General features: G+C 41.3%; 1 protein-coding gene across 1 annotated transcript in view; it reads right to left on the reverse strand.

Annotated features, from left to right (window-relative positions):
* rgs7b (regulator of G protein signaling 7b) overlaps positions 1-26,516 on the reverse strand; it is a 48,712-nt gene extending 22,196 nt beyond the window's left edge. The window contains exons 1-3 of the mRNA XM_030773233.1: positions 26,483-26,516; positions 25,632-25,739; positions 3,431-3,527 (exon numbers count right to left, since the gene is read on the reverse strand). Of these exons, the coding sequence (XP_030629093.1) occupies positions 3,431-3,527; positions 25,632-25,709 (175 nt within the window). The 5' untranslated portion in view covers positions 25,710-25,739; positions 26,483-26,516. The remainder of the gene's footprint in view (positions 1-3,430; positions 3,528-25,631; positions 25,740-26,482) is intronic.
* Between the last annotated feature and the right edge of the window lie 1,304 nt (positions 26,517-27,820).

Genomic DNA, 27,820 nt, shown 5'->3' on the forward strand with positions numbered 1-27,820 from the left:
AGAAGCAGCTTCCATGGGCCTTTACCAACATGGTGTATGTCGTGCTGCACCAGAGGCCCACAATAATTAAAGGGAGAACTCACAGAAAATGTATTTGGACTGACTTTTAAGTAACATTAAACTGCTAAAGGCAAACACTGATGACTTCAATTTGGGGTTGCTTTAAGGACATTCACCACAGACTTTTTGACAAATGATGTCCTCCAGAAATATTCATGAAGGCCACATATTTAGTCAGTCAAACTCAATAACAGAGATGACAGACAGCATAACTCTCTGGATCTATTGACAATGGTCATCGCAATTTATAAGCCGTGTAAAACTGTATTTTAATCTCTTTAATGCACTGAGACAAAACACCCAGTGCATTTACTAAAGCTGCCTGTCTCTGACCCACTTTTTTATAGACAATTGTTGTCTTCAAAATGAGACAGCCAATAAGCTGAGACCCTGTGTGCAGAACTTGTACGGAGCCAGGAAAAGCGACCGTTAAAAACAAAAAGACAGCTCTCAAAGACACGAAAACGATCCAGGGCTGAAGTTAATCTGATGGAAATCAATTTGAATGTTCGAGGCAAAGGCTGGGACTGGGAAAGGCCCGGGAAAAGGCTCTCAGTACCTTTTGGCTGTTTTAGTGAAGGTAAAACGGCCAGAGTCTACATCATTCAGTAAGCAGATCTTACTGCTTTCGTGCAGAGTTCATGTGGTATATGACAGAGGAGTCATGCAGACCTCTGCCCTGCCATCGTTTGACTGAGAAGCCATCTGACTGTGCATCGATGTAACTGAGAAATGGTATCATGATGCACGTGAGCCAGAATGGAATCCCATGCCTGCAGTTTCTGGCCTTTACCGTTTTCCTGCTGCTGGGTAGCTTAGCCTCCTACATTAGCTTCCTGTAGCTTCCTTGAAGCCTTACTGCTGAGCTAACCTTTAAGCTCTTCCCTTAACTACCAAATCATTTATTCTGCATTAAATCTCTATCAAAAAAAAAAACTCACAGGTGGGCATACCTAAGACTGAGTCAGCCCTTAGAGGAGATTCAGTGGTGAAAGGTTTGTCCTTTTCATTTGTGATAAACTCATAAATCAAAGTATTGCACCAGCGAACGGTTTTGAGTCTTACGGCTTTTTTTGCAGCGATGATACAGGTTTTTGCAGCATAAAACACAGACATGTATTGTTCATACCGGTAACTAAGCACATTGACCTTGGAGGTGTATCAAAGGGTATCCACCCTTCCAGATGGAAAAGTAGACAGGGACATAATGTGACCAGGCTAGATCATTACCACCCATGCTTTGGAGTCTCAAATTACAACCTCGAGGAAATTGCAAAGAAGGGTAAAGAATTATCCGGGAGGAAGAGGAGAGGGATGAAGAGCGTGATAAGCTGCTCTGATCTGAAGCCTGTTACCCTCAGGATCTCCGGAAGCCACGTCTCATCCCCAGGGCTCACCTATTTTATCTTCACAGCGGCCTAGAGAGGCTAGCAGCCAAATAGATCTTTGACTGGGCTTGTCTAGTGGCTCCCCAGGGCCAAGGTGGGGGTGCGAGATTGGAAAAGCAGCTGTCTCAGCAGACAAAGCATTGGAACTTAGAAAACTCCAAGCTTTGGAAAGTTCAAGCAAGTTAACACATTAACCTGGAACCACCTCTACAACTGTACAGTTATGTTCAGCACCAAGGACAGCTCTTTCCAAATAGGTAACAACGATGAAGGTTTTTGGATTAGAAGGAATTCAGGGAGAATGAAGAGCCTGGCAATCTAGTCTCCATTACAACTTGTATGTATCTCTATTTGCGATGCTACTGAAGTCCATGAGAGCTCCCCAACGGAATGTCCCAAACTCTTCCCTAGCTCTACACACACATGGCTCTGAGTGTGTGTGTGTGTGTGTGTGTGTGTGTGTGTGTGTGTGTGTGTGACTCACAGAGCTTCTAAACGAAGCCAGAAAGCTCCAGTAATGCTTCACCACAGCCAACTCACACTCTGTACAATGTGCCCTCTTTTGCTGGCATAGCGTTGACTGTATCCTCACAGAACTATCCAGTAGCTTTCTCTGACACATCTCTCAGAGCTAACTTTACACACACACACACACACACACACACACACACACACACACACATATCCACGGCTTTTCAAGTGCTATCAAAGATTGTCAAGGCAGAAACGCACACCTTTCAAATGTCATATTGAACAAGGTTACGTAACACACTCAATTACATAAGCTGGAGGTAGAAGGCTCTTATTCTATATGCTTTCTACCTCACAGATGGCATATGAACTAGGGGTTGGTCTGCCACTCTGTCTTCCAGCTCTATATGCCTGACTAACGTGCACACACAGTCAATCTGAACCTCCATTAACATCATTACAGGATAAGTTTAATGTTCCGTTGGCTGTATCCAAAGCGTCAGGCTCTGTGTTTTGACGAGTCAATGATCTCTTCATTAAACTATCTCCCCCCGCACTAGCCGTCTGTGGAGCCGACGTAGCCTTTGTGTATCTGACAGCTAAATTGGGTTTATGTTTCACAGGTAGGGCTCAGTGGATTACAGCATCTCATGTCTCTCTACAGCTACTCTTTCTTCAAGACTCAATTGATTCAATCATGCAGGGACAACATTACACTGCCTGTGCAGTCTTGGTTAATTTCACACACAGCTTCACAGCCTGACTAGTTTTAGTTCTTAAAAAAGAAATAAATAGAATAAAAAAAAAAAAAAACATCAGTGTCCTCGGTGGAACTTGTATGTGAGTTTTTAAAGTGTCTGTTTTATCCTGAATGTCTTTGGGTGTCTCTCCTGTTCTGGTATTTTCCATTCTCTCCTCACAGCTCTGCCCACACTGCAGCAGCAAATCTGATTTTATTAGCAGCCAGGAAAAACCAGCAGAAAGGCTGTTCTGTTCATTCCTCGATGATTAGATGGGCTTTTTCCTGTATAGGTGCTTTTGTCATGTTGATGTCGTTTGAAAAGGGCTGCATATTAATGAGAAGGGTAATATTTACTGGGGATTGTTGTGCAATATACTGGTGTGGAAATGGGACGCTTAATTTTAGGTTAAGCCATGGTTAACAGCGGTAATCTGGGGATACATATACATCTATATGCGTCTGTTGTATTAACACACATATAGTTGTGCTAAGCCATATGGCCACATACATATAAATACTGTATGGCTGGTTGATCACCTAGTTTTCAGGCCTCACTTACTATGTCCAAAATACCACAAATGTGTATTATTAATATTTTTTAAAGCATTTTTTACAATTATTGACAGTAAACATTTTTAACACAAAATAGCTAAATGTCAAGAGTGTCTCCCAATAAAGAAACCATCCAGAAACCATCTCAAGTGTTTGGGACGAGAATTGACCGGCTGTCAAAAAAGATATCACATATACACTGAAATATTTGACTTACCTGAAAATACACTTGGGATTTTGGATAAAAAACTTTTCACTGTTCGGATGGGAATTCCATTTTTTTCATCTTGCATCCGTGCAATGATATCTTCCATCTGAAAAACAAACAGGGACAGAAGACAAGGTACATTTTAATAACAGTGCTTAACAATTCCATGAACAAAGTCTCTAATAAACTTTTTTTTTTTTTGCATTTTTGGGATATTCATTACACACACCTTAATTACAATGTTAAGGTGATGCCATTACATATGACACACTGCATACCATAGCGTTATAGTACAGACAAGTGTCCTCCGCATTAAGGGTGTCTACTCACACAAATGTGAACTGATCATCATGCTTACACCTTTAATATCAATATCATCAACACTTATATATTTAGCAACTGAAAGCAAAAAAACACAAATTCTTATGTTGTGAAATAGACATCTTTCACATTCTGCAGCATGTTCGTTTGTGTGAGTAAAGGTGTGATCTAGTGCTTTGGAATAACACACAAATGTAGGTGGTGAGGTCTCTGAGATTTCTATTCTCCTAAAACATACACTGTATGTGGAATTCAGGGTAGACTGTCAGTATCCGTGACTACCGCACTTTATCATCTGCCCTTAAGAGGAGTGCGCACTTTACAGGGATCTGTCCTCTTGACCTCCATTCCGCAGAGACAAACTCATCAGTTCACGCGCGCGCGCGCACACACACACACACACACACACACACACACACACACACACACACACACACATCCTCACACAAGCTCCACTGCAGAAATACTGCCCTGAATACAACCTAGCTCCAGACTCATTTTAATGATCCAGCTCTCATTGTTTATCATTTCCTGGGGAAAGATCGAGAAAGCAGCGAAAACTTCAAACTTCCAACTGTTCAACCACGACCTGCTTTAAGGTCATTCTAACCTGAGGATATAATGAGTTAACATTCGCATAAAAGTTTCTTCTTTAACATTTTCACGACACGACACGGCACAGCTTCCGGGAGGGTATTTTCAGTATGCAATTCCCAAGTATGACACATAGCACTGGCAGAAGCTGAAAATCTGCCTTAATCTCCAAAAACAAATGACATTTGGCTGGTGAGAATCCCCAGTGTTCTGCTGCGGGGGGCCGGATTCCAAACTGAGCAGGTGTGAAGCTTCGATAGCCTTGCCTCCTGCAGTTTGGCTGAATTTGACTGGGTCGGCTGACCTGTCACTCATGCATGGCGAGGGTAAGCTGCTTTCCCCACTCTCTGATTCCTCTACTATCCTTTCATGAACTTACCACAGGGCCAGACCTCATAGAAAATCTACAACAATAACCCACAGGAAAATTTGCCAGTGTTCGGTTTTCTAAGAGACAGTTAAATCAAGTGTGTGTGAGAGTCTGTGGGGTCTTGCTTTGGTAAAAATGGGACTATATAAACTGTCATAGTTAATTAAATTAAACATTTAACACAGTTACTGGGCACTACAATCTCACAGACTAAAAACAGAATGCACATCAGAGGAGCCACCATCTGCTTATGAGGCTGAGCGTCAGAAAAACTTCTGGAAGCATTGGTCTGACCTAATATTGTTTTCTCCACACCTTGAGAAGATACAGATAGGTGTTCAGAAATATTTAAAACAACAAACAAACAAAAAAAATTAAAAGACAGTTCCGGTATATTCCCAGCCAGCAAGAATGATTTTTTTTTTCAAAGAATGCTATAAATAGAAACGAGAAAATAAAAAGTTTTCCCTTGAAGCTGACGTGACCGTGTAATATTGAACACGGAGTTAATTCATTGCTAAGGAAACAGCATCATCAGAACATACTCATCATACAGAGAGTGAGACAGGCTTGTGTTCATAAGGATTAGAGCAGAGAGCCCTTTTTGAAAGGGATTACTAATGAACCAGAGTTCAAGTAAAAACGGATCAGCATTTCCTTCTAATGGGTTTGCCAATGCTGCATGCTACGTCATTTCTGGGTTCAGTGAGAAAGACACTGTGTTGTCATTTTAATAAGTAGCCATTACGTTTTTGTAGAAAACAAACCGCCTCAGGAGGTGGAAGGCTTTTTCTCCTCCTCCGTGCTTTGACATAACAAAACTGGTATACTTCAGAGTTCGAATACCATTCCAACAAAGGAACAATAGCTCAGTGTCTTTGATCTTGACCACAGAATCCTGAGACAGAACACAATGCCCCATTAAAAGAACTCTATAACAAAGAGTCTGAAGCTCCTTTGTCAGATTCTAGAAATTTCATGTATCTAAATGGAATTTTTGGGCCCTGGTCTATTCAAATTGCTCCACACTATCAAGTGGGTGTCAGTGGTTGGGTGGAGTGGGGGTGTATTCTCAGATGAGTTTGCTTGGCTTGGAAGGATACACTAACACTAAAGCAAAATCTGGCTGCTGGCTTTAAACTCTCATTTAAAAAGAATCTTCTTGACAGAACATTTTGTAGTGAACAGAATCGCAGCTTAACTAAACGCTTAGGACATTTAACATGTAAAGTATGTCAAATTGAAAAGATGATATTTTAAGATTAAAATTTCTCCTCCTGGTTAGCTATTTTTTTTTTCCACATGAATAACTTGCCATGGCTCATAATGGGCATTTTACTTCCCTGTAAATGTCAATGTGGCTTTTAGTCTCTCTCTCTGAAAAGATCTGTGAATCTCTCTCCCTCTCTTGAATGCAGAAAATTACCATTCCCTAAAGAGTCCAGTCGGTGGAAGGGACGGCAAAGTCACCCAATGGAATATTCAAACATCCTGTAGATAAATACAGGTCCAGTGTCTTGAATGTCTCGTTTAATTCCTCCTCCAGCTCCAAACACAGAGGACATCTGCGACTCAGGTTGCCGTGACGCACGCTCTCATCTATGGCAACAACGTCAACACACAGTAGCACCTAGATTCTGTACCATTACGACACCTAGAGATACACCAACACTGGCGTTTTAACCTCAAACACAAACACCACTCTAAATATAGAAACACAGACAGCAGTTTTCCCTCCCTGTCCTGCGAGACTCATAACAAAACTCTAGTGGCCAGACGGCACAACACACATTACAAAGGAACAGATGCAAATGTGCTGGTGTATGAGTATATATATATATGTGTGTGTGTGTATGTACATATACACACACACACACACCACATAAACTAACCTTAAATTCTTTGCTCATTTACTCAACATTTGTTCAGTAGAACTCTAGAGAGCCTTAGAGATGTCTTCATGCACAAAGTCAAGAATTAGGAGGTGCTGTTTTGTCAACTTTGAAGTCACTGGTGGCCATTAACGTTACGCACGGTGAAGTGTCTGTTTCAGTTACCTGCTTCACCTCAGAGTGCACAAAACAGCTGTACAAACTCCCGGATTCAGACAGACAACAGCATCTTGGTGCACGACCTCCAGGAAATTAGAAATTTTAGGATGTACCCTCCGATTACCTAGGTGACCTTCAAAGCATTTTCTCTCCGTAAACAGAGGTACTCTTTATTAAAGTTCAAAAACTTCCAATTGCCTCTTATCCTTGTTGGCCTATCATTTCCCATCCCATGGGCCAACTTGTGCTAATTCGCTCTCATCTGAGCAGGATAATGAAGTGCGGAGGAGATGGGCCTCAGGGCTGTAGGCTGAGAGAATTGCCGAGGGGGGAGGGGGTGTTGTACGAGTGCAGGGAGTATTTTATAATTAGGAAGTTACGTTTTCTTTGTGGTTGGTTGGATGAGTGTAAAAGTGGAGGGGTGGCAGAGGTTGATCAGACGGGACAGCGGCCGTGTGTCCGTCTCAGATGCCCTTCCTGTAACACTTCACCCTCAGGTCACACGCATAGGGACAGCGGTTCCCAGAATGCCAAGCTGCACTCTTGCCAGCGGAAGGAGAGAAAAGGGGATTGAAGAGCCAATCGAGTCCAGCACAGTCTGCCTCCAGCTGTTACAACAAGAATAGTGTCCCTGTGACAAATTCATTAGTCCATTATAAGTCACACATCCCCACTCATACACTCCATGAGCACAAGTCCATACTGTTATAACCTATGCCACTAAACTCACCCAGATATCAAAATATGACCTGAATAGACCTCTGAACTGATGTAATCTATTCTATCCCAGTTCACTTGTTCAGACATTACAATAAAACTGAATTCACCTCTACACTGACACCTTCCATAAAATGATGATAAACTCAACTGTCCATTCTAAGTGTGAACATTTTTTTTACACTAACCGCTCTATTACAGGGAGTTGCATCAGAATCTGTACAAAAAAAGCCCTCTGGAAAGGCTAGAGTGGCACAGGAAAATATGTTCCAGTTTTCACTGAGACGAGAAAATCGAAAAGGCATGTTTTGAAAAGCACCCCGCCTCCTGGGCCATCTTAAGGTCTATGGAATAGAGAGTGTGGGACTGTAATGATATGCATTAAAGTAGAGAAGATGAATATTAATATTCACCAGCCTGCCAGGCAGGAAGGTGTGTCTCCCTCCCTCCCTCTCTGTCAACAACACATCCAAGAGGACAAACACACACAGCAAATACGTTTCCTCTGACACATCTGAATCAGCTCTGCTTTCCGTCAGTACAAAAAGGATTTATAGAACAAATGAGAAATTATAACCATAACAGCAAAAAAAAATGTTTTAAGTCAGGATAAGGAGGGATTGAAAACAACACTTTCCTTTTGAAGTAGGTCACTTTTTCTATCAAGCTTAGCACAATAAAAAAAATCATTCCAAAATAAAACAAGGAGAAAAGTTAGATTAATTATGACTTTTGAATACCGTAATCCCTAACAAGAAATAATAGAACTGAAATTACAGTGAAACTGCACTAGACTACATTAAACAGCATCACACTAACAAATGCAATTACTCGCCATTTTAAGTTGATGCACTTCCATCGACACCCAACACAAGCAGGCCTAAGACTGAAGATAGGAAAGGACATTGAAGAAGGAATCAAGGTCAGAAGAAAAATCTCTGTCTCCTGCCTTTACTTCTTACTGGATATGTTGTACTGGTTGCCAAGCATGTGGACAACTGGTTTTGCTATGTCTCAGTATGAGAGCTACGGTTTCAGTAAATGGCGTAGACCATATGGATACAAGACATACCAAATACAGTGATACAATGATCCTGGAGTTCAGTCCAGAGCTGACAAAAAAGTTACGTCTGTTAATATCGAAATACAGTCCTCCACCCATGTCACTGTTCTGACGTTTTAGACGGAAGATACAGTGATGGATGTAGCTGTTCTTATCTGTGTGTATCCTTTATACTAAATATAACTACTAACTACTGATGCAAGGGTTACTCACCGTGAGGATAAATACACTTTAAAAGGACGGATGACAGTTTTTCATCCACTCAGATGAAAGTCCTATTGTATATGGGGTATAAGACTGAAATCACCCCTATCTGTAGAAATACCCAGCACTGAATTTTTGTCATTATTACATAGGAGAGCTGAATAAAAGTAAAGTTTCAAAGGTGTTTTAACATTTTTGAGCACAACTGAGAGATATAAAAAGCTTTTCGCTGTTTTCTAGATCATTCACTCACAGTGCTAAGTGCTAGAAAAGGTTACAATGCTGGTGTCACTTTGGATGTCCTACCATCTACATGGTAAGGAGACTCATTCCAAACAAAATTCACCAGAGCTCCCAACAGTTCCCCAGTAGGACAACTGTTATTATATCTGTAGTATGTTATACAAATATATCTATCTCTATACCTATCTATCTATCTATCTATCTATCTATCTATCTATCTATCTATCTATCTATCTATCTATCTATCGAGCCAGCTAGCTGTATACACACACACACACACATGCACACACACACACACATATATATAGCATCTGAAATCCCTTGTTTGGATGGTAAAACCATAATCCATAATCTATGATGTCAATGACCACTCAAAAAACCTAGCAACAGGCTTAAAACATACTACTATCAGAGGCTGGGTGGCATTGTGTGTGTGTATTAGTTGAAAACAGAGTGAAGAAAACGGATAAAGGATGTCAATGCCTGACACAGAGGGACAATCCAGTGGGCTAAAAAAGAACATTCATTGAAGCTGAAGGTTTTAATTTGACAAATTTATTCACGAGGCTGCACATATGAGCAAGATGATACAAAATAACGATATGACAGCAATCACAGGTCGACCTTCAGATCAACAAAGGTCGTTTCCTTCCTTTCCAAAATGACTAATGAACCAGAACAGGCAAAAACAAACAGATGACCTTCCTCTGTCAGGGGTTTAGTCCAGACAATTGTTTAGAAGTAATTCTGTTATGTGATTAAACCATGTTTACCATTGTCTATGACATTCTGTCTCACTTTTTTTTCATTAATGAATGAAATAGGTTATTCCTGTATAAAATTTAAATGTTCAACCTGTGCCAATATGCCAAAGTATAAGAGATGTCTTTCATGCTGGTAAGGACACAAAGAAACATTCTGAGGGCATTCTTGTGCTTCAGCAACTGAAGCAATTAAAAAACTGCTAATCAAAAATCCAGTGGGATCTAATATAGATCTGTAGGATCCATACCGTTCTGAACCAGTCACCCCCATCATCTAACCTGTCCACTTAAAAGGGGGCAGAGACTCACTGCCATGGCAACGGCATTTTGCTTTCATTCTAATACGTAGTTTACAGGCTCATTCAGCGCGAACGGTGAGGTGACTGTATACGTAATAAACGCCACGCGGCTCGAAGATGTTCTCTGCTCTTCAGAGAAACACGCACTGCAGAATTCAGATGTCAGAGATTCTGACAGGACGAGCGGGCCATCCGATGAACCATCTCCCCCAGAGGACTGTTATCAGTCACACAGTCAACAGGCCAGAGAAAGGCATGGCGGGAAAGGCCTCTCCAGCTATTCATCCATTAGATCAAAGAGCAGCCGCCCACACCTGCATACTAAATGACTCTTCTGCCACGATGGAGCATCTCCGGATTCTCAAAAGAGAGACAGAAACACATTCAACCATAACCAAAGGGCATATACCTAGTCATGTTGGCTACGAAAACCTAGTAAAAAAAACACAAAAACCCTCACATCATGTGAAATATATTTGTAGATACTTTTCTATTCACAAATTAAATATTTACCTGGGGTGACTGAAAAAACATCACTCATTTTGCTTGCTTTAACAAAACAAAACATGGTTTTTAATAACTAAAGAAGTCGGTTAAAACTCTGTGAATTTTTTTAATTTACAGTGCAATGAGACTGAGGCAAAACAAACACACAGACCAATCTCTAGATGTGAAATGGACTTATACTTTTTCAGTCCCCATAGGGAAACTGATCCTCTGAATTTCAACATTTCTAACTACTCAGCAGCAGCAGGCAGCCATAGTACAGTGTCTGGATACCGGCTCCAATCCCTGGGTCAGCGCCTTGGTCAGGAGCAATGTCAGGAGCTTCTGATACCTAACATGCATATCTTTGACTGAGGGAGGAAACCCACACAAACACAGAGGGAACATGTACATCCCACAGAAGGACTCACGCTGGGACTAAAACCCAGACCCCCTTCCTTGAGAGCCAATAGAGCCCACCATCATGGCGTGTGAATCATTACATGATTGTTTTAATGTTTTCTCTTCAGATGATATAATAATGTAACAGCTGAGAATGTGCTTCAGGCTCCAAGGTTTTCTACCAGATCTTTTGACAGGTACATAATAGATTGTCAGACACAGCATCAGAATAAGGTTTGACCTGCATATTTACAAGGACTCTTACAGCTACATATATGTACACTGTTCCTGTCTGAATAGAGCTGTCAGTATGTTTCGTGTAGTCTGTGTTGTAATATATTTGTACAGAGAGTATTTAGGCAATAAAACACATCCAGTCTGCAGAAAAAGAGCACAGACAGTCTGAGACCTCAGAGAGAAAAGGGTGAGGGCTTCGCCTCTGGATAATCACATTGTCTCAAAGCAAGTGTGTTGCCCTTTCTGATTCGCAGTCAAACAGATTAAATTCAACTTAGAGTCACCTCGGGACAGTCTGGGAACTCAACAGTGCAAAGTCACAACACCTTCACTCAAGCTAAACCAAAACCCGTTCCTCTTCTCTGCCCAGCTGAAAATGGAGTGGGAGAGGATTTTATTTATTCATATAGTCATACAGCACCATATGTGAATTAATTATTCATACAACATCACCTGTCACTTTCACAGTATGAGGTTCCAGTTGTGTAACACAGTAAGGCTTTACTGTAACTGTGGTAATAAATGACAATTTTATACTTTTGGTTATTATAGTTCAAAAAAATAATAAGTAGAGTTTTATAAACAGACCTCGATGTGATGTTTATTGGTGGAGATCTTTTGCCAGATGTTGTGATATGAAGCTGTAATAAAACTGAGGCCACAGCTGTAGGGGTGTCTTCTTTACCCCCGCTATCACGCACAGACAGACCATAATTCAACGTGAAGGTCAGAGCCAGAGAGAGGAGCAATTTTTTTGTTCATGCTATCTGCACTGCCTTCAGAAACACTGTCTTTCACATAGTATCGTAACTGTCAGCCGGAGCACTGTGCTAAACTCTGTCTGCGGCAGGTAATGTGAAAAGCTCTGTCATCTTAGAGGAGCTTCCCACTGCTCTACAGGACCTTTCCAAGGCATGTCATGAGGATGTCATTTCCCATGTCTCCTCTAAAACATCAACTCTGGGGCCAGGCGAAGGCAACCCATCAAGCCGGAGAGCTTTTCATCAATGCTGCAAGATTTTCGGCAAGAACTTGTCAACCAGACTTAGGCAGACTCGAAGCAGAGTTGTGAGCTATGTGAGGGAAAACTGCAAGAAGTCTGGCCTTTAGCCTATATCTACTCCGACTTCACGGTTTTCACTCCATCAGTCTCACTGTGAATACACAACCACAACCTGCTGAATGCTACCAAGTTTGGTTTCGTGCAATGGCATCATTAGAGCTACAACAACCACAACAGCATCAATAAAAATAACAAACAGCCTAATTCAAAAAAAGTCCCACCATTTTTGTATTCCTTCTTCATAAAAGACATCTGAACAAACCCTCTGGTTGAACGTGTGAGTTCTCTAACATGTTCTGATTTCTTATGGGCTGTGGGGAGAGATGTGACAGTAGGTTGTGAAATATGAGCTGCCTTGTCACTCCTCATCCTCATCACACAATCAGGAGCGGCTCGGGGGCTGACGGCTAGCATATGACACTCGCAGATTGAAATCAAGACTGCTGAGATTGGTTCTGTGCTCTGGAGACCACAACAGAACAGAACTCCCATGCAGACTCCTGCCAGTTTCACTGTCGTCCCTCAAATGACAGGTCCAAAAGCTCGCGCGGCAGGTCTGATCACATTTAAGGGCTGGCGCTCTTATTCGCACGCTTGGCAGTGTACAGTCACTCCACAGCGGCTGTCCTGTACCTTACCTCAGCCCTGAGAGACACCGCGTACGAGCAAGGCTGGGAGAAGCATTTCCATTTACACAGCACCAAGTGGGTATCATAGAATTTTCAATTCCAATTTGAATCAAAGACCTAAAATAACTGACCCCAATCTTTACACACATGCACAAACACACACACACACACACACAGACAAATGCACACACAATCACCCTCATACAAAAGCCAATGAGTCACAAACACTCTGCCTAACGGAACAGTCTCTCATTCAGCCACACAGAAAAGCTTACTGGCTTGGTTGTATTTGTAATACAAATGCAAATTGCTTGATGTGAAGGCCACCAAAGGACGTATGGTACAATCCTTTGTCAGTGCGTATTACTGATCAATGTATATAGCAATATCTATTTAATGAGAACCTTCAACCTTTAATTCAGTACATACATGCACATTCACACACACAAAGATGTACGAGCACATGTTATTCTGTAGTGCTTTACGCTTGAGGAAACCTAAATTCATATGCTTTTTCCATTTCAATCAAATTTACAGTCTGTTGCCAATGATGAGAAAATGAAGAGAAAACAATGTGTTCCTAATAGCAGCTGTGTGTCTATTTTAACACCTGAACAGGTAAACAGAGCAGAACCTCCATCACATGTACAAACATGTGGAATACAGTGTACACAATGTGTGTACACGCACACCAGAGGAAATGTACCTGCACAGACGTCTTTTCACTTATGTAGCGATTATGTGACCACACAGGCTATTATGGTGCTAGAGTTATTAATATTAGAGGCCACGACTACTTCAATATCATTAATGGTCCATTGTTTTGCACAGCAAACATTTTAAGGGAAACAGCTCAGGTTATTCAAACAGAGAAACAGGCCAGAATAACTGTGGAGGCGATTTTTTTTTTTTTTTTAATATCCTTTGAGTTCTTGGTTTCTTTGTGAGATGAAGTGTGAAATTTCAGCAAACGAATTAACATCATTATCTGTCTGAAAGCTTTGGAGGACTACCAGGCTCGTTCAACAGATTAACAGCCTGTAGCATTTGACACTATAACATGTGCTGCTGTAATGTTCTGGCACTAGGGCTGAGAAATGTGATTGTCCATGGACTCTATGTCATTCTCAGTTTGGCATGACAGTACAGCCACTCGTTAGGCCAGGCAGAGCATAGATTCACCACTACCCACTATTCACATGCAAATATTGATCCACTTCATTTTTATTTAATGAGGGCAAAGATATAGTCATGTTTCAAATGCATTAAATAAATGAAATTAAATTAGCTAGCAACAAAGTAAAATTCTGGACTAGTCCCCAGAGGGATTTCTCAATGAGATGGCTGGAGCTAACCTCAGGCTGCTTAGGAACATGAGTTTCTCAGTCATCCCAAACTTCAGAATCTTGGCCTCCCTTGAGATTTTAAAATCACTGTAGCCTTGCACACACACACACACACACACACTCACTCACGCTCACGCTCAAACTGCCCTGTTTGACCATGGACGGGAATAAAAGATAATGCCATTTCGAAAAATCTTTGACACACACAAACACACACACACACATATACACACACACACACACACACACACACACACACACACACACACAGCACAGTGAGAAATGGAGAAAAAGGGACATGATGTACATAAGAACTCAATTGATAACTTCTACTGGGACTCTTAAACAATGATATTAAGGCCAAATCTGTGTGATTACAACATAATATATCATAATGACTACCGTGCGGTAATGAGCAATTATTACAAACTAACCTTGTCTTACTTTAGCTTCACTGAAACTCTGTGAACTATTGTCTTAAATCTAACCCAAAGTATGTTTCAAGTGAAGTGTATTTCTACTTAAGTCCTCAGATGGGAGGAATCACTATTTATTACAAAGTAACAGAATTACAAAGAGAAAAAGAACACTCCAAAATTTCCTTCAGTTCCTCTAAAAAAACAAATTTGATAAAGAGTGTCTGAAATTAAGTAAGCAGTTTTCACCATTTCATCCTCAAACATGAAAACTCCCTCCATTTTTGTTTATTTTTTCTTCTAAAAGCATTGCTCTTCCACATCAAAAGCCTCCTCTTTTTGAAACTCATCCAACTATTTCTCTCTCCGCCCCAATCAACCATACTTACCTGCAGTGAACCATTACCTGTTCTTTTTAGGACAGTGTAAGCTGCACTAGTCACAAACTCTCAAAAACAAAAGTGTATGTCAAATGTGAAAATCTGATTTTACGGATAAACATCTGTGTGTAATTGCCAATAACTATCATACAGGACAACGCTGTAAGAAAGTACATTAGTCACAATCATCCTGTTTGATACAGATACTGGAAGGGGTATTGTTAGCCCTTATTTGGTAATTCAGTTTGGCTGATTAGTCACAGCCCCTAATGGATGTCTGTTACAAACAGAGATTAAGTGTCTCTGCAGACAAGTGTTTTTAATCACTACACTGAAATTTCATTAAATCCTATTACACAAACAAGTAAGTTTGGTCACTTGAAAGGAATCTTCTGGAAGATTCACTTTGTGTAAAATAAGTGTGTCGTTTACACACCCACTGTGAAGGTCATGTCTTATGTAACAAAGTGACAAAGCCTGAATATCAATGATCAGCTCTACATTTCAAATCTGAGATGGGACACAAACTCATGCATCTTGACAAAAGCCTCAGAGAACTGATGGAGGGGCCAGGGAAACAGCTGGGACAATCTGCTTCTTCTTCTTCTTCCAATGTGTTGTCTTTAACTACCCCCCCTCCCCCAATCCATTTTTAATATCCAATCTTAGCAACGAAAATGCATTTTTGCGCAAATTTGTTCATGCAAATGAATCATATGGTCATATGGGGACAACTTTATTTTAACTAGAGAAAAGTAATTACACAAATTGCTAAATGCACATATTCTAATCCATTTCTGAACAAAAGAATATCATCAAGCCTGTAACCGTTAGCCATTAGTAACATCGAAAGCGATTCAATAACGACCACAGCAGCGTGTACTTTTCCAATCTCTCCATAAGCTCTGCACAAGCTGTGGCCTATCTGTGCTCTTCAAATATCTCCAGACACATTTTGGCTTTCAGGAGACTACATCTGGCAATTCATCAGTGCCTCTGCTGGCAGCTCCCAGTGGATTTTCCCCAGAGTAATTATGCAATTGACTTAACGTAATGAACGTGAGGCTCTAAAGCTCTGTCTGCATATCTGTCCAAGCAGCTGATCCTACACCGAGAGATAGAAATGACACAGTATCCCCTGTCTGGGGGCTGCAGCAGGCTAATATTGACATATTTCTCAGGCTGGTTTTTCGATGGAAAACGGTGGACGGGAGAGTTTAAACGTCGAGCAGATTTTTAGTTCAGCGTGAGAGCGGTGACAGGTTCAGTAATAGTAGAAGAGACAGATGAAAAGCTGTATCTTCAGAAGTGGGCAGCGAACTGTGATCACGGCGTCAGACTGGGATAGGACAGAGGAAGGGGGAGGCGGGGGAGGCAGGGGGGTTGGGGCGAGGGAATGGTTTTGTGGGGGCTCAGAGGATGCCAGTCTATTTTTAAATCCCGTGAGGGCGAGCCAGCCCACGTGTGGCAGAGCTAAAAGGTGCCCCACACTGCGCCTGGCCACGGGACTCTGACAGAATGCCAATGAGACACACCAGTGTGTGACAGAGCTCTCTACTAACATTCTCTCACACACACACACTTAAACTGCTCTTCCTAATGTTTGACCATAGACGGGAACGAAGGATTATGCCATTTTGAAAAATCTTCCTGTGTTAACAGAGCCGTGCTCTCTCGCTAAGGTCCTCCCGCTGCTCATGTCACGTCCCGTATAAGCGCTGGAGTTTGATTAGCCGCTCAAGCTAATGATCTAAGCTACAGCTTGACAAGCAAATCGATTGCTGGGAAAGTATCCACGGTGGAGAGCACTGCTTTGACTCTGAATATAGTATTAAACTTGCCTTCTCTCTAATATCACAAAGAGTGTGACGCCAATCTGAACTTCAAATCAGAGCCAGGTTCAGTCTGTGTAAACATGATAAAAAATCACCTTTAGTTCAACCAACTGTACAACTGAGAGGTTCTCCATTTTAAGATATGAACCTTTTGAGAGACAACGTTATCAGCCTGAATTATTAGCTTGGTTATCAGAAATGCGTTATTTTGAGAGAAACAGCAAACTAAACTTCATTTCATATCAAACAGAGATTAATATTGCTATAGTTTGTTACTTTTGAAGATTAATTTGAACAGTTTTTTGTTGTTGTTTTTTTTTTTCTTTTCTTTTCAGTGCAGCCTTCAATCCAAAAGGCTGGAACAGGACTTCAAAGCGCCAACACAACAAAAAAACCCACGCAGAATCAATGAACAACATTACTGCACAGGAAATTTGACTATACCAGCAATAAAAAAAAAGAAAAGAAAAAAGGCTCAAGCATGCTCCTAGAAATTTTGCACTCATCAAAAATGAGGCATTTTTCTAATGCAAGGAGAATGAAGTTATCAAATCGATGTGACTCAGCACTTTCATCTGCCATTAGGGTGGAGAGAGTGGGGGGTTTTGATCCTCTCTTTGTCCTGTTTTCTCAACCCTTACCTCACAGAAAAAGCAAGCAGCCATGCATGCAGGGTAATACATTAGATTTCATCTCCCCGACAAAAAAGCACAAAGAAAACAGAGGGAAATATTGACAATGCAAATGTCTGCACAAGAGCCTGGTTCTCTGGAGTCCAGACGTTTATCAGAGAATCAATAAAGCTGCAAGGACTGACCCCAATGGTCAGTGGGAAATCAAGGACAATAATTCTTCAGATGCCGGATAATTTGTGTGTGTGTGTGTGTGTGTGTGTTTGTGTGTGCGTGTAGTAGTAGTAGTAGTAGTAGCAGTCGTGGGGCCAGAAACTCAGTATCCAAATCAGTGTTTCTGTAACCTGCTTCTGCACATTTTCCATCTCTACTCACTCTACAACACCTGATTCGCCTCATCAGATAACTGTCAAGCCCTTGATTAGCTACAGCACTTTCACTAGAGCAGGAAGAGACCTAAACTGTGCACATCTGGGGGCTCTCCAGGAAAAGGATTTGAATCCGCTGATCTAAATGACTAGTAAATTGCAATAGGTCGGGTCTGTGTTTAGGACTCGGTTTAATCTCTCTAGCTCTGTGCTATAACTCCCACTGTGCTGCATGACTCAGCCTGCACCGCGTGTCCAGACCGGCCTGCACCAAGGGAAGAAGTGACTGCTTGGCAGAGGAGTCGGTCTCAGGAACTACCCCATGGCTCTGATGAATCGCAGGGCCAGGTGCTTGTGTCTGCTCAGGCTACTCCACATCACTCCATTGGCTCTTACTGCAGCCTGTTTTCATGTGGCTTCTCTCTATTCAGAGTCTGTGGTCAAACCATGCCAAAAAAAACCCAAAAAACCCAAAGGTTGCTTTTGTACACTCAGCCCCTTCCAAATGTTAATGGCAAGACTAGAACAGCGCATTCATGAATACAGACACAAGCACCGTCTGAATTATTGTACCTGCTAGCTCAAAGAAAATTAGTCCTGCAATTCATCCTGTAATTGGCTCCTGCGCTCATCCGTTTGAATATGTATGATCTTTGTTTAAAAGATGCCGTGGAAAATGCTACATCGCTTGATGTATTATTCCAGCAGCTTATATTGACTAACTGTTTTTTCAAAGAGACGGGGAGAAATGTTACCCCTCCAATCGATAGGGATTTTCAGACCTGCTGAGCTTTCCAGTCACAGTCGTTCTAAATGAAACTCCTGGAGCGAACACCCACTTACTGCTATAAGCCAATGAAAGACGGAGCATTTTAAATGAACTCTCTCTTTCTTAGCTCGTCATTTAGAAAGAGAGAGAGGGAGGGAGAGAGAGAGAGAGAGAGAGAGAGAGAGAGGGAGGGAGAGAGAGAGAGAGAGAGAGAGAGGTAGAGAGTGAGAGAGAGAGGGAGAGAAAGATGAATGTTTAAAATGTGTAAAAGTAGGGCACAGGGATCAGAGGTACAGTGGGAAAGGACTGGCCCCCAGCCTATGCGCTACACGTGCATCAGAGCACCACCAGAATACCACCGAGCCCACAATAACAACACCGTGTATTTTTTTTTACAGAAGCACAGGACAATGGGAAACTGTGCATTCAGCGACGCTGTGGTCCAGGCAGGTGAACTGACACTATCATTCAATGCAGTTTTGAATAGAACCTTCTAGATCTGTGCAATAAAAGAGACGATTCACAGATTAATTAGAATGACTTCAATCCAACACACATGACTGTATTGATGCCCTCCATAAACATGAAGCTTTAGCTGCTACATGGCTACTTGCAGTGAGAAATAACTTCTTGCATTTTTTTACCTGCTGTCCTTGATGCTAACTTGTGCAGACAAAAGTTTACTTGCTTTATTCTGATACCAGTTAACCCCACTTGAGTGTTTCTATAATTACAGCATAATAATGCCTACCGTAGCAATGTAACATAGCACCTTACACAATCTAGCCTTTATAAATTAGTTTAAGAGACATTACAACTCAGAGCAGATAATGTCATCTTGCAATATAAGCACTGTTTGCACTGACTGCTTATCATTGGATTCACTTTACTATTAATCAGTTGTTAATCAAATCAAAATCAGTCCTCCACAGATAGGAAGCAGTCTGAGCAAGCCTTCTCTTACCAGGTGTGCAGGTATGTAAGGCAGAGATGGGCTGGTCTAAGGTAAGTCTTGGCTGTGTGTATGTGTGTGTGTGTGTGTGTGTGTGTGTGTGATACTGTATTGGTGTGATGATGTTGTACAGCTGTGAGCAGAGCTGCAGGTGTCTTGAAACTGACTCAGTGAACAAATCACCATTGAACTGTACTAAAGTTCTGCCTCCAGCCAACAGCCAAGAACACACTCTCCCTCCACCTCACACACACTCCACCTCAGCTACAGCATCAATGTCACAGCAAGTGCAATCTCTCTCTCTCTCTCTCTCTCTCTCTCTCTCTCTTCCTTTCTCTTTGTCTCTGTTTCACTCTTTTCTCTCTCACACACACACATATTCTTTGATGATGATTGTAGCACACACAGAGACACACACGAAACATTAAACCATGACAAATGCCATGCTTATAAGATTATGAAATGTAGGACAATAGGAGAATATAGGATATATCCTCAGAAGCCAAAAGTACACCTCTCTCCAATCGACAGAAAATGGCTTTAAGTTTTCAGCAATCACCTCTGCACACTGGCTTTAACTGTTTACACAAGCCCTTGCTCCTTCAGCCCTCTCTGCGCCAAAACACATCTAACACTGTTAGAGACAGACAGGCGTGACTGAAGTATTATAGCTGGGAGAAATCTTCAAAGAGTGGATTAAGAGTGGAGAGCTGCTAGCAGGAAAGCAGTCAGGAACGCTATGTGTGAATGATTGACAAATGGTGGAGTTAGCACAGAGAGTTTCTGAGCATGTTAAAACCACAAATCCAGTATTCCATCTCTACAATTAAATACAATTCAGTAACTCACACAAGCACGCACACGCACGTACACACACACGCGCATGTGCATACACACACACACACACACACACACTCATACACAGCACTTTGACTGACTTGAACATTTGAGTGGAATTGCAGGGTTGCTGAGCCTGTGAGAACTGCTGGTAGAGGTCTGTATTTTAGCTCTTGTAGTCAAACCCCCACAGCTTCTTCACACTGAAACAGCACGACTTCTTACTACCACTAAGAATACAAAAGTGCCCTGAAAACTCAAACTGCTACCAGGTAGTGCTGCGCTCAGCAAAATCCCCCCCCCCCCCCCCAAACAAATATCAAATTGACCACCCCCCCCCCCCCTCAAAAAAAAAAAAAAAGAAAATTAGAAATAAAAAAACACATCTACACATCTCATTCAATTTTTATCTTGAGTAATGTAAGAACACTTTACCCAAACTCTCATTAAATGAGCACCTGCTCAGGCAGCCTGATATAAGGTTTAGATCCAGCAGGATGTGTGTGGAATAGATTCCTGTCAACCTTATCTGAGGCACACTAGGCTCCAGTGGCTCTGAAGGCCACGGATCAGCAAACAGTAGCCAGTGGTAACTGCATAACAGTGGGGTTAGTGCCAAGTGTAGCACAGGAAACATAGGCACCAGCACACAGTCTTTTAATTAGCCTGATGTCAACTATAAGGACAGCTCATCTTTCAGCTCAACTGGAAACTACCTCCTGAGGGACCCATTAACCTAAACATATTCCTGTCTAGGAGAACACACTCTATGGTGATGGCTAACTTTTCAACTGTCCCTAGAGGTTAGTGTGACTTCTGTTATTTGTTTCATGCACTTTTCCTACCGTGTATGTTTCACACAATACAGCAGTTAAGCCGTCATGACTATAAGGAGTTAGGGAGAAAACTGTAACCTACTGTATGTGCTCTAAAACCTGAAAGCTGAGTTAGCTACAGATGGACAAAATAAGTAAAATATTCTCAAAAGGTGAAGCAAAGAATATATTTGAATGAATACATTTAGAAACATAATGAACTTGATAAGCATCCATGTAACCTGAATCAGCTTTTGATATTTGTGAATGATATTAATTTTTGCTATAATCATTGCTAATGACACTGTACTAGAATAAAAAAAAAAAAAACCCTAAGATTACAGTAATTAAGCCCATATCAAATCATTCTTCTTTCAATGAGAACTACTCCTTCAGATCAAAGCATTTATGCTACAGTTGAAATTCTGTGTGTGCCAAGGTCATTCAGTTCACTCAATTAGGATATCTTGGTACATCAGTCTGCTGTGGTATAATTACTGAGACTCTAAGATGATGACCAGCGGCCCTAAATATGCTGGTGTCCACATCAGATAGAACGTCTCCTAAGCAATAAATAACACCTGTGTGGCTGGGACGCATCACCAATGTCATATTTAGTCCAAGCAAGAGCATCTAAAGCAGCCTTGTTCAACTGGCGGCCCGCAGACTAAATCCAGCCCAAGAGCGATCTACGGTGGCCCAGAGGTGATTGCAGTCAAATTCAAATGGTACAGTTAGTTCTGTTCGTGTAACCTGTTTGGACAAGAGTCACTCCGTGAATGCTGATATATACAATATTACAGTACCAGAGTGTATTACCACATATATCACTCAGCTTTATAGCATTATGACCATACAGCTAGCCTCAAAAAGTCGATACTTGCTTGTCAGCAAGCTACGAGTCGTAGTTAAGATAAGAAAATATGTCTTTGTCAACAGCAAAAAGCAAAAATTGCAGACGAAAACCAAAAATTACTGGCTCATGAGCAAGGCGTGGTGTTGAAATCTGACCCATTTGAATTTGTAATTGAAATAGCCCTGATCTAGAGTGTTTTAGAAGAAGAGGGATAGCAAATGGGCTTACCCTCTACAGCCAAATGCATATGCATGAGCCGTTCACAAGCTAATTCCGTAGCAAGCTATAGCCAGCGCTCTAATCCGCGTGAGACCTAGCTATCCCTGGCAGGATGCGTTTGCCCTTCATAGGCCAGCTATACAAGTTAGCCCCCCAAAAGCTACACTGCTATACACATCAGTGTTTCACTGGTTAACTTGCTTTAACAGATAGCTAATCTTGTGGAACGTGTTGTACGAATTGGCCCTCCACAGGGCTAACCTGATGGTGGCTGAGCTATGGTCCTCCACAGCAGGGGAAGGATTCTCCAGCATTCTGCACTTGCAGAGCCAGGTTTGGCTGACATGAAAAATGCATCAGCTGGCCCACAGTGCATTATTCACGGGCTTATGACAAGGCTCTGAGAGGACAATAACTTTGCAGTGAATATATTAGCAGAATGCTTCACCTAAAGCTATTGAACATGTTTCTATACAGAGAGCTCAGAAAGAATCTTTTTTTTTTTTTTTAATCTACTGAATGATGTACATTTCCATGACAATCCCTCAGTGTCTTTGGCTTGAAGGTACCGACAATGATTCCACTGTGATGTTTGATGCTGTCAGTCACGCCTGGTCATTTCTTTGTGATCATTTTTTTTCCACAGCTTGAATTAGAGCTGCAGAAACGGATGTGACTCCCACACAAGGCCCTGAAATATTCATAATACAAGGACAAACACCCGCTCTTAAAATCTCTTCAAGCATTCACAGAACGCAATGCAAAATACTGAATAATTGGGATACAATTTAGAGTCATTGCCAACAATGGCCTAAGTCTGCTTGGTGCTCTCAGACCTGTCTTTGTATAAAACCGACAGAACAGATACCAAATTAAGATTACATACATGAAGAGGCTGTAAAAATGTAATAAATGAAATCCAGGCAGTACTTACAGTGGCCAGTTTAGCTCCCACAGGAGAACAGTGGTATGCACATGCAGCTTAGAAAGTGCACATTGACTAAGCAAAGGGAAAAGCAACCTCAGGCACTGAATGATCTAAATTAACTACAAGCCTGCATCACATGGAAGAGGAGGCTGTGTGGTGATAAGTGAACAGAACGCATATCCAGTTGTGCTGTTTTTATATGCCAAGCAGCATGTTGCTAGGGCAGGCAGTCCCCCTGTATAAAACAGAGTCTACCAAGGACAAAGATGAGACCATTCCACAGTAGTACTTAACAATCCTGAGAAAAACATGAATGAGCAGAAAGACATCATACTGAACAACTCTTAATGTGTATGTGGAAAGGTCTAGATAATGTAAGATATTTTCCTGGAAAACATTAAATACCCAGACAGTAGATTAACTGAATCAGTTATTGAGTAGGTGGGCCTAGGCACTAAATCGTGTTTGAATAGGAAACACAACTTACATACCTGTCCTTATGTAGGCTGTACATGACGCACATGTGAACATGGGCTTACAAGCAAATCAGTGCAAGAAAAGAGAAAGACGTAGTCTCCATTAAGCACATGCTATACCACAAATCATACTGTAATGCCTTATCTGAAAAACAAATTCCATTTCCATTCTGTTGAAATACGTGAACATATTGTATCTCAGGGCATTTTTCTACAGTGTAAAGTGATATGGTTTATAATTTATAGCATGCTACAATTTTTCCCACTGGCATGTACCACGGTTTATGCAGGCAAGCCGTCAGCTTATCTGGAAAGATGAGGTATAGTACTTGCGTGCCAGTTTATTTTCCCTTTTTTCACATCCCCACATCATCTGATCAAAGGGGCTTCTTTAGATACTAACATGGACGGAATCCAGATTTTAAATGAAGTGAAACACTGTGCAAACAGCATTTTGCAAGGAGACATCCTCTGACCTTAATTTGACAATCCATACTTTTGTAATTTACCTTCAAAACCTCCAAGTTCTGATACGTACAGTTAGTAAAAAGCAGTGTGATTTTAACTGTGATCACTAAGTAATCTGTTAATCTAATTTGCTTCTTTCTTATTCCTCAATATAATCCAGGGAGCACATGAATGGATTGTGCTTTGACGCTCAAAGGAATGCTATAGATTGCTCATACAGTCAAGGCATGTCTGTCTCTTGTCTGTCTGTCATGGTAAACCGGAGCTCAGAGGCTCCAGACCAGACATGTGATGGAATAGAATGCAATGTGTCCCCGGCGGGCAGAGCATCACCTTCATCACACAGACCGAGGTGACAGCACAGACACCCTGGAGGAAGTTCAAGGCCAGCCCAGAGATGATAAAAACCAAAAAGAGAACCAACACCTCCCCAGCCCAGAAAACTAGGCCTACATCCCGGAGCAATGCGAGTGTCTCTTGGCCAACTGCAGTCAACAACACAGCGTTGAGGCTAATAAACAGTACCGTGACTCACAGACACAACACAACACTGACACTCATAGGGACAAAAGGACCAAAAGGGACTACTGAAGCTGCCAAAAACACCCTATTCTCTCCTCCCCATGGTTACTGAGCCAGCAGATTCTGTTTAGTACACAACTTCCTCTCTCGTAAATAGTGAACTTTGTTTTACGCAAAACAGTCATGTCTAGTATCAATAGGGAATGTGGTCTAGGACTCAAACAGACAATTCCTGAGAAAAATATACACCATCTGTATTTCCAATTCAGACTACATTTCTGAACAAACTGACCATAGGCCAAAGTAATTATGTCAACAAAGCACTGTCTACAGTTTTCATTTTAATGAAATGTATGGACAATAGTCAGTCTAATTAATCATGCAGTCTGGTATTTGACTCAGTCAGAAAGTACAACCTACTTTAGCAGGTTTTAGGTCAGTATGACCACTGATTGACCAGATGAGGCACAGAGCTACAGTCTGAGACAACAGGAGCACCTCCATTGACCTTACTCTACACAAACAAAAAACATCAGGTATTAGAGACCAACTTGGTATGGAGTATTAGTGCACCTCTGCTTTTAGTTTCTTATCCACTAATTACAAATTAATGTCTACTTCCAAGAGCAGAAATATGGAAAGCATGAAAATTAGAGCCATCCATCAACTGAAACCAAAACAATAACATGAGACTGAATGAAGCATACTTAATGCTGTACTACATTTGAAGTTGCACCACCTGGAGATTCAACTGTTTACAAACAGAAGTGCTACGGTTAGAAATAAAAAAAATCACGGGTCAAAATTTGGCCCAACAACCATTTGAAAGCACCCTATTGAAAACTGAATTTTAATTTGACAAACCTGTGTTTCTAAGCATTTGAATGAGACCAATCCGCACTCAACCATGCCAATGTTAGAGAGGCAAGTCAAAACCACAGTACTTACTTTCCTGTAGACTAGCATGTTTGGGGATTCATCTGCTACTCCATTGCTGCTTTGCCCATAATTGTTTGTCTGCGCCATGGTTCAATGTGATCAACAGCCAGTGTGATACTTCTCAAGAAAGAAAGAGAAAAAGAGAAAGAGAGAGGATGGAGAGAGAGAGAGAGAGAGAGAGAGAGAGGAAACCAGTTCACACACTACATTCTCAACTACTGCATGTTCAGTGTTCTTAACCATCACAAACGGAGAGTTTAACGACCTAACAGACGCAAGGGGTTGCGGTATATAATAATAATAATAATAATAATAATAATAATAATAATAATAATAATAATGATGATGATGATGATGAATTGTTGGCTTCCCACCAATGTAACGATGTTTGACTTTGACCGTGAGACACAGACTGTCATGTTAATGGAATATGTGTGCAAATTCAGTTAGATGTTAACGAAACCTAATTATGTGCTATCCTTAATTAAATAAGCGTTACTACACTGAACAAATGCAATTATTTTACTTCGCCTTTGCCGAGAGATACGACAGAACGATATAAATTTCCGATAGACTATACAGATGGTCGAGAGACATTAACGATGCATGCATAGCTTAAGAAAACATACACCATTTCACCCTAAACAGTGTTGTTATGCACACCACCCACAACCACGTATTCAGACCGATCGCTGATTTCTACCCCTTTTCAAATGCTGTTGTATTAGCAGAGCAGGATAAAATCCGTAAACAGATTCAGGTCCTGAGACTGCAAACGCTGCCGTAAGTACACGGCACCCAAAACATCACACATCTCGCGATCGAGGTGTAAATAAATGTCGACCGAAGGAAATAAATACCTGAGACAATCACGCCGTATACAGTTCCTTTTCTATGCCGGATACACTGTGCAGTTTGTCAACTGGCAATCGAAGTAGCGTGGTGATAATTCATTGGAAAGAATGAGTATTTGGCAACCGATTTGGACCAACTACTGCTCTTCTCTCTCTCTCCTCCGCGACGCTGAGATACAGCAGCGCGCAAATCTCACAACTAGCGTGTGCACGCGCTTCGACCTGCGGCCAATCACACGCGTGATACCGCTGTCAAGGCATCTCCATGCAGAAGAATATACAAGGTAGCCACGCCAAACAATACAGAGTAAACAAAAGGTTCTCACCTTTAGGCAATCAGCCAAAGAGTACACTCAACCTATCTATAGCATCGCTACCCTCCTCCAAGTACGCTGTTGGGGGACAAAAAAAAAAAAAACGGGGCAAAATGACTGGAAATAAGACTCCTAACTGAGAAGTACCTTTTCAAGCCTCTTGTTATAAAGTTGTTCATGACGTGTCTGATCTGCTCTCATTCAGATGTCCACAATAGTAGTCTGTTTTTGTCAACTATAATAAACAAATAAACAATAACAAATAAACAATTAATGAAAAAGATAAGCTCCTTCATGAAAGTGAAGTTAGCCTACTGATAATTAACACCCATGAGATTTCTAGGAGGCTGGTGCAGCCCCACAGCAATCAGAGAGGTGCTAATTGCATATCGCATGTTTAATGGGGATTCTGTTTGTGCCAGCAGCCACAACAGCTTGCGTGTTTACATTTCCTGTTTTGATCCATTCAAGTTTTACATAAGCCATCTCTAAATCACCAACCAGAAGCCAAAGCATGTGGATTTTCAGTTCAAAGTCGTGTTTTTTCCTCAGATGTTGGCCACTTCAATTTGAGCCATATGTCACAGTTAAAGCATAATTGCATTATCCATACTTAGTGATAAATATGGACTCTTAGGCCATATCTTGTTAGATTAAAGGTCAGAATGTTAATATTCTGTTTTATTTTATGTACAGAACTAAGCCTAACCGACCCGAATACTTGAAAAACAAATGGAACTGGGATAGGTATTTCTGTCATAAAAATGGCATGATTCATCTTTCAGATGTGACTGTGGTTATAGAGCTTTTTGGCACAACACTTCTGAAAAACAATGTGGAGCCTGTCCAGCTCTCAAGAGCTGCCAGCTGCTGCTTTACTGTGGTATACAACAGAAAGGGGGAGGGGGGGGGTAAACAATTCACTTATTTGATACATCTATTATCTGTTTAAACAATCTGAATTAAGGGTAGTTCAAATTCAGCTTCAAATTCAAGAAGTCAGAGTCTTCATCTCGACATGGAACTTAAA

The sequence above is a fragment of the Chanos chanos genome, chromosome 5 (genome assembly GCF_902362185.1).
Source record: "Chanos chanos chromosome 5, fChaCha1.1, whole genome shotgun sequence".
NCBI lineage: Eukaryota > Metazoa > Chordata > Actinopteri > Gonorynchiformes > Chanidae > Chanos > Chanos chanos.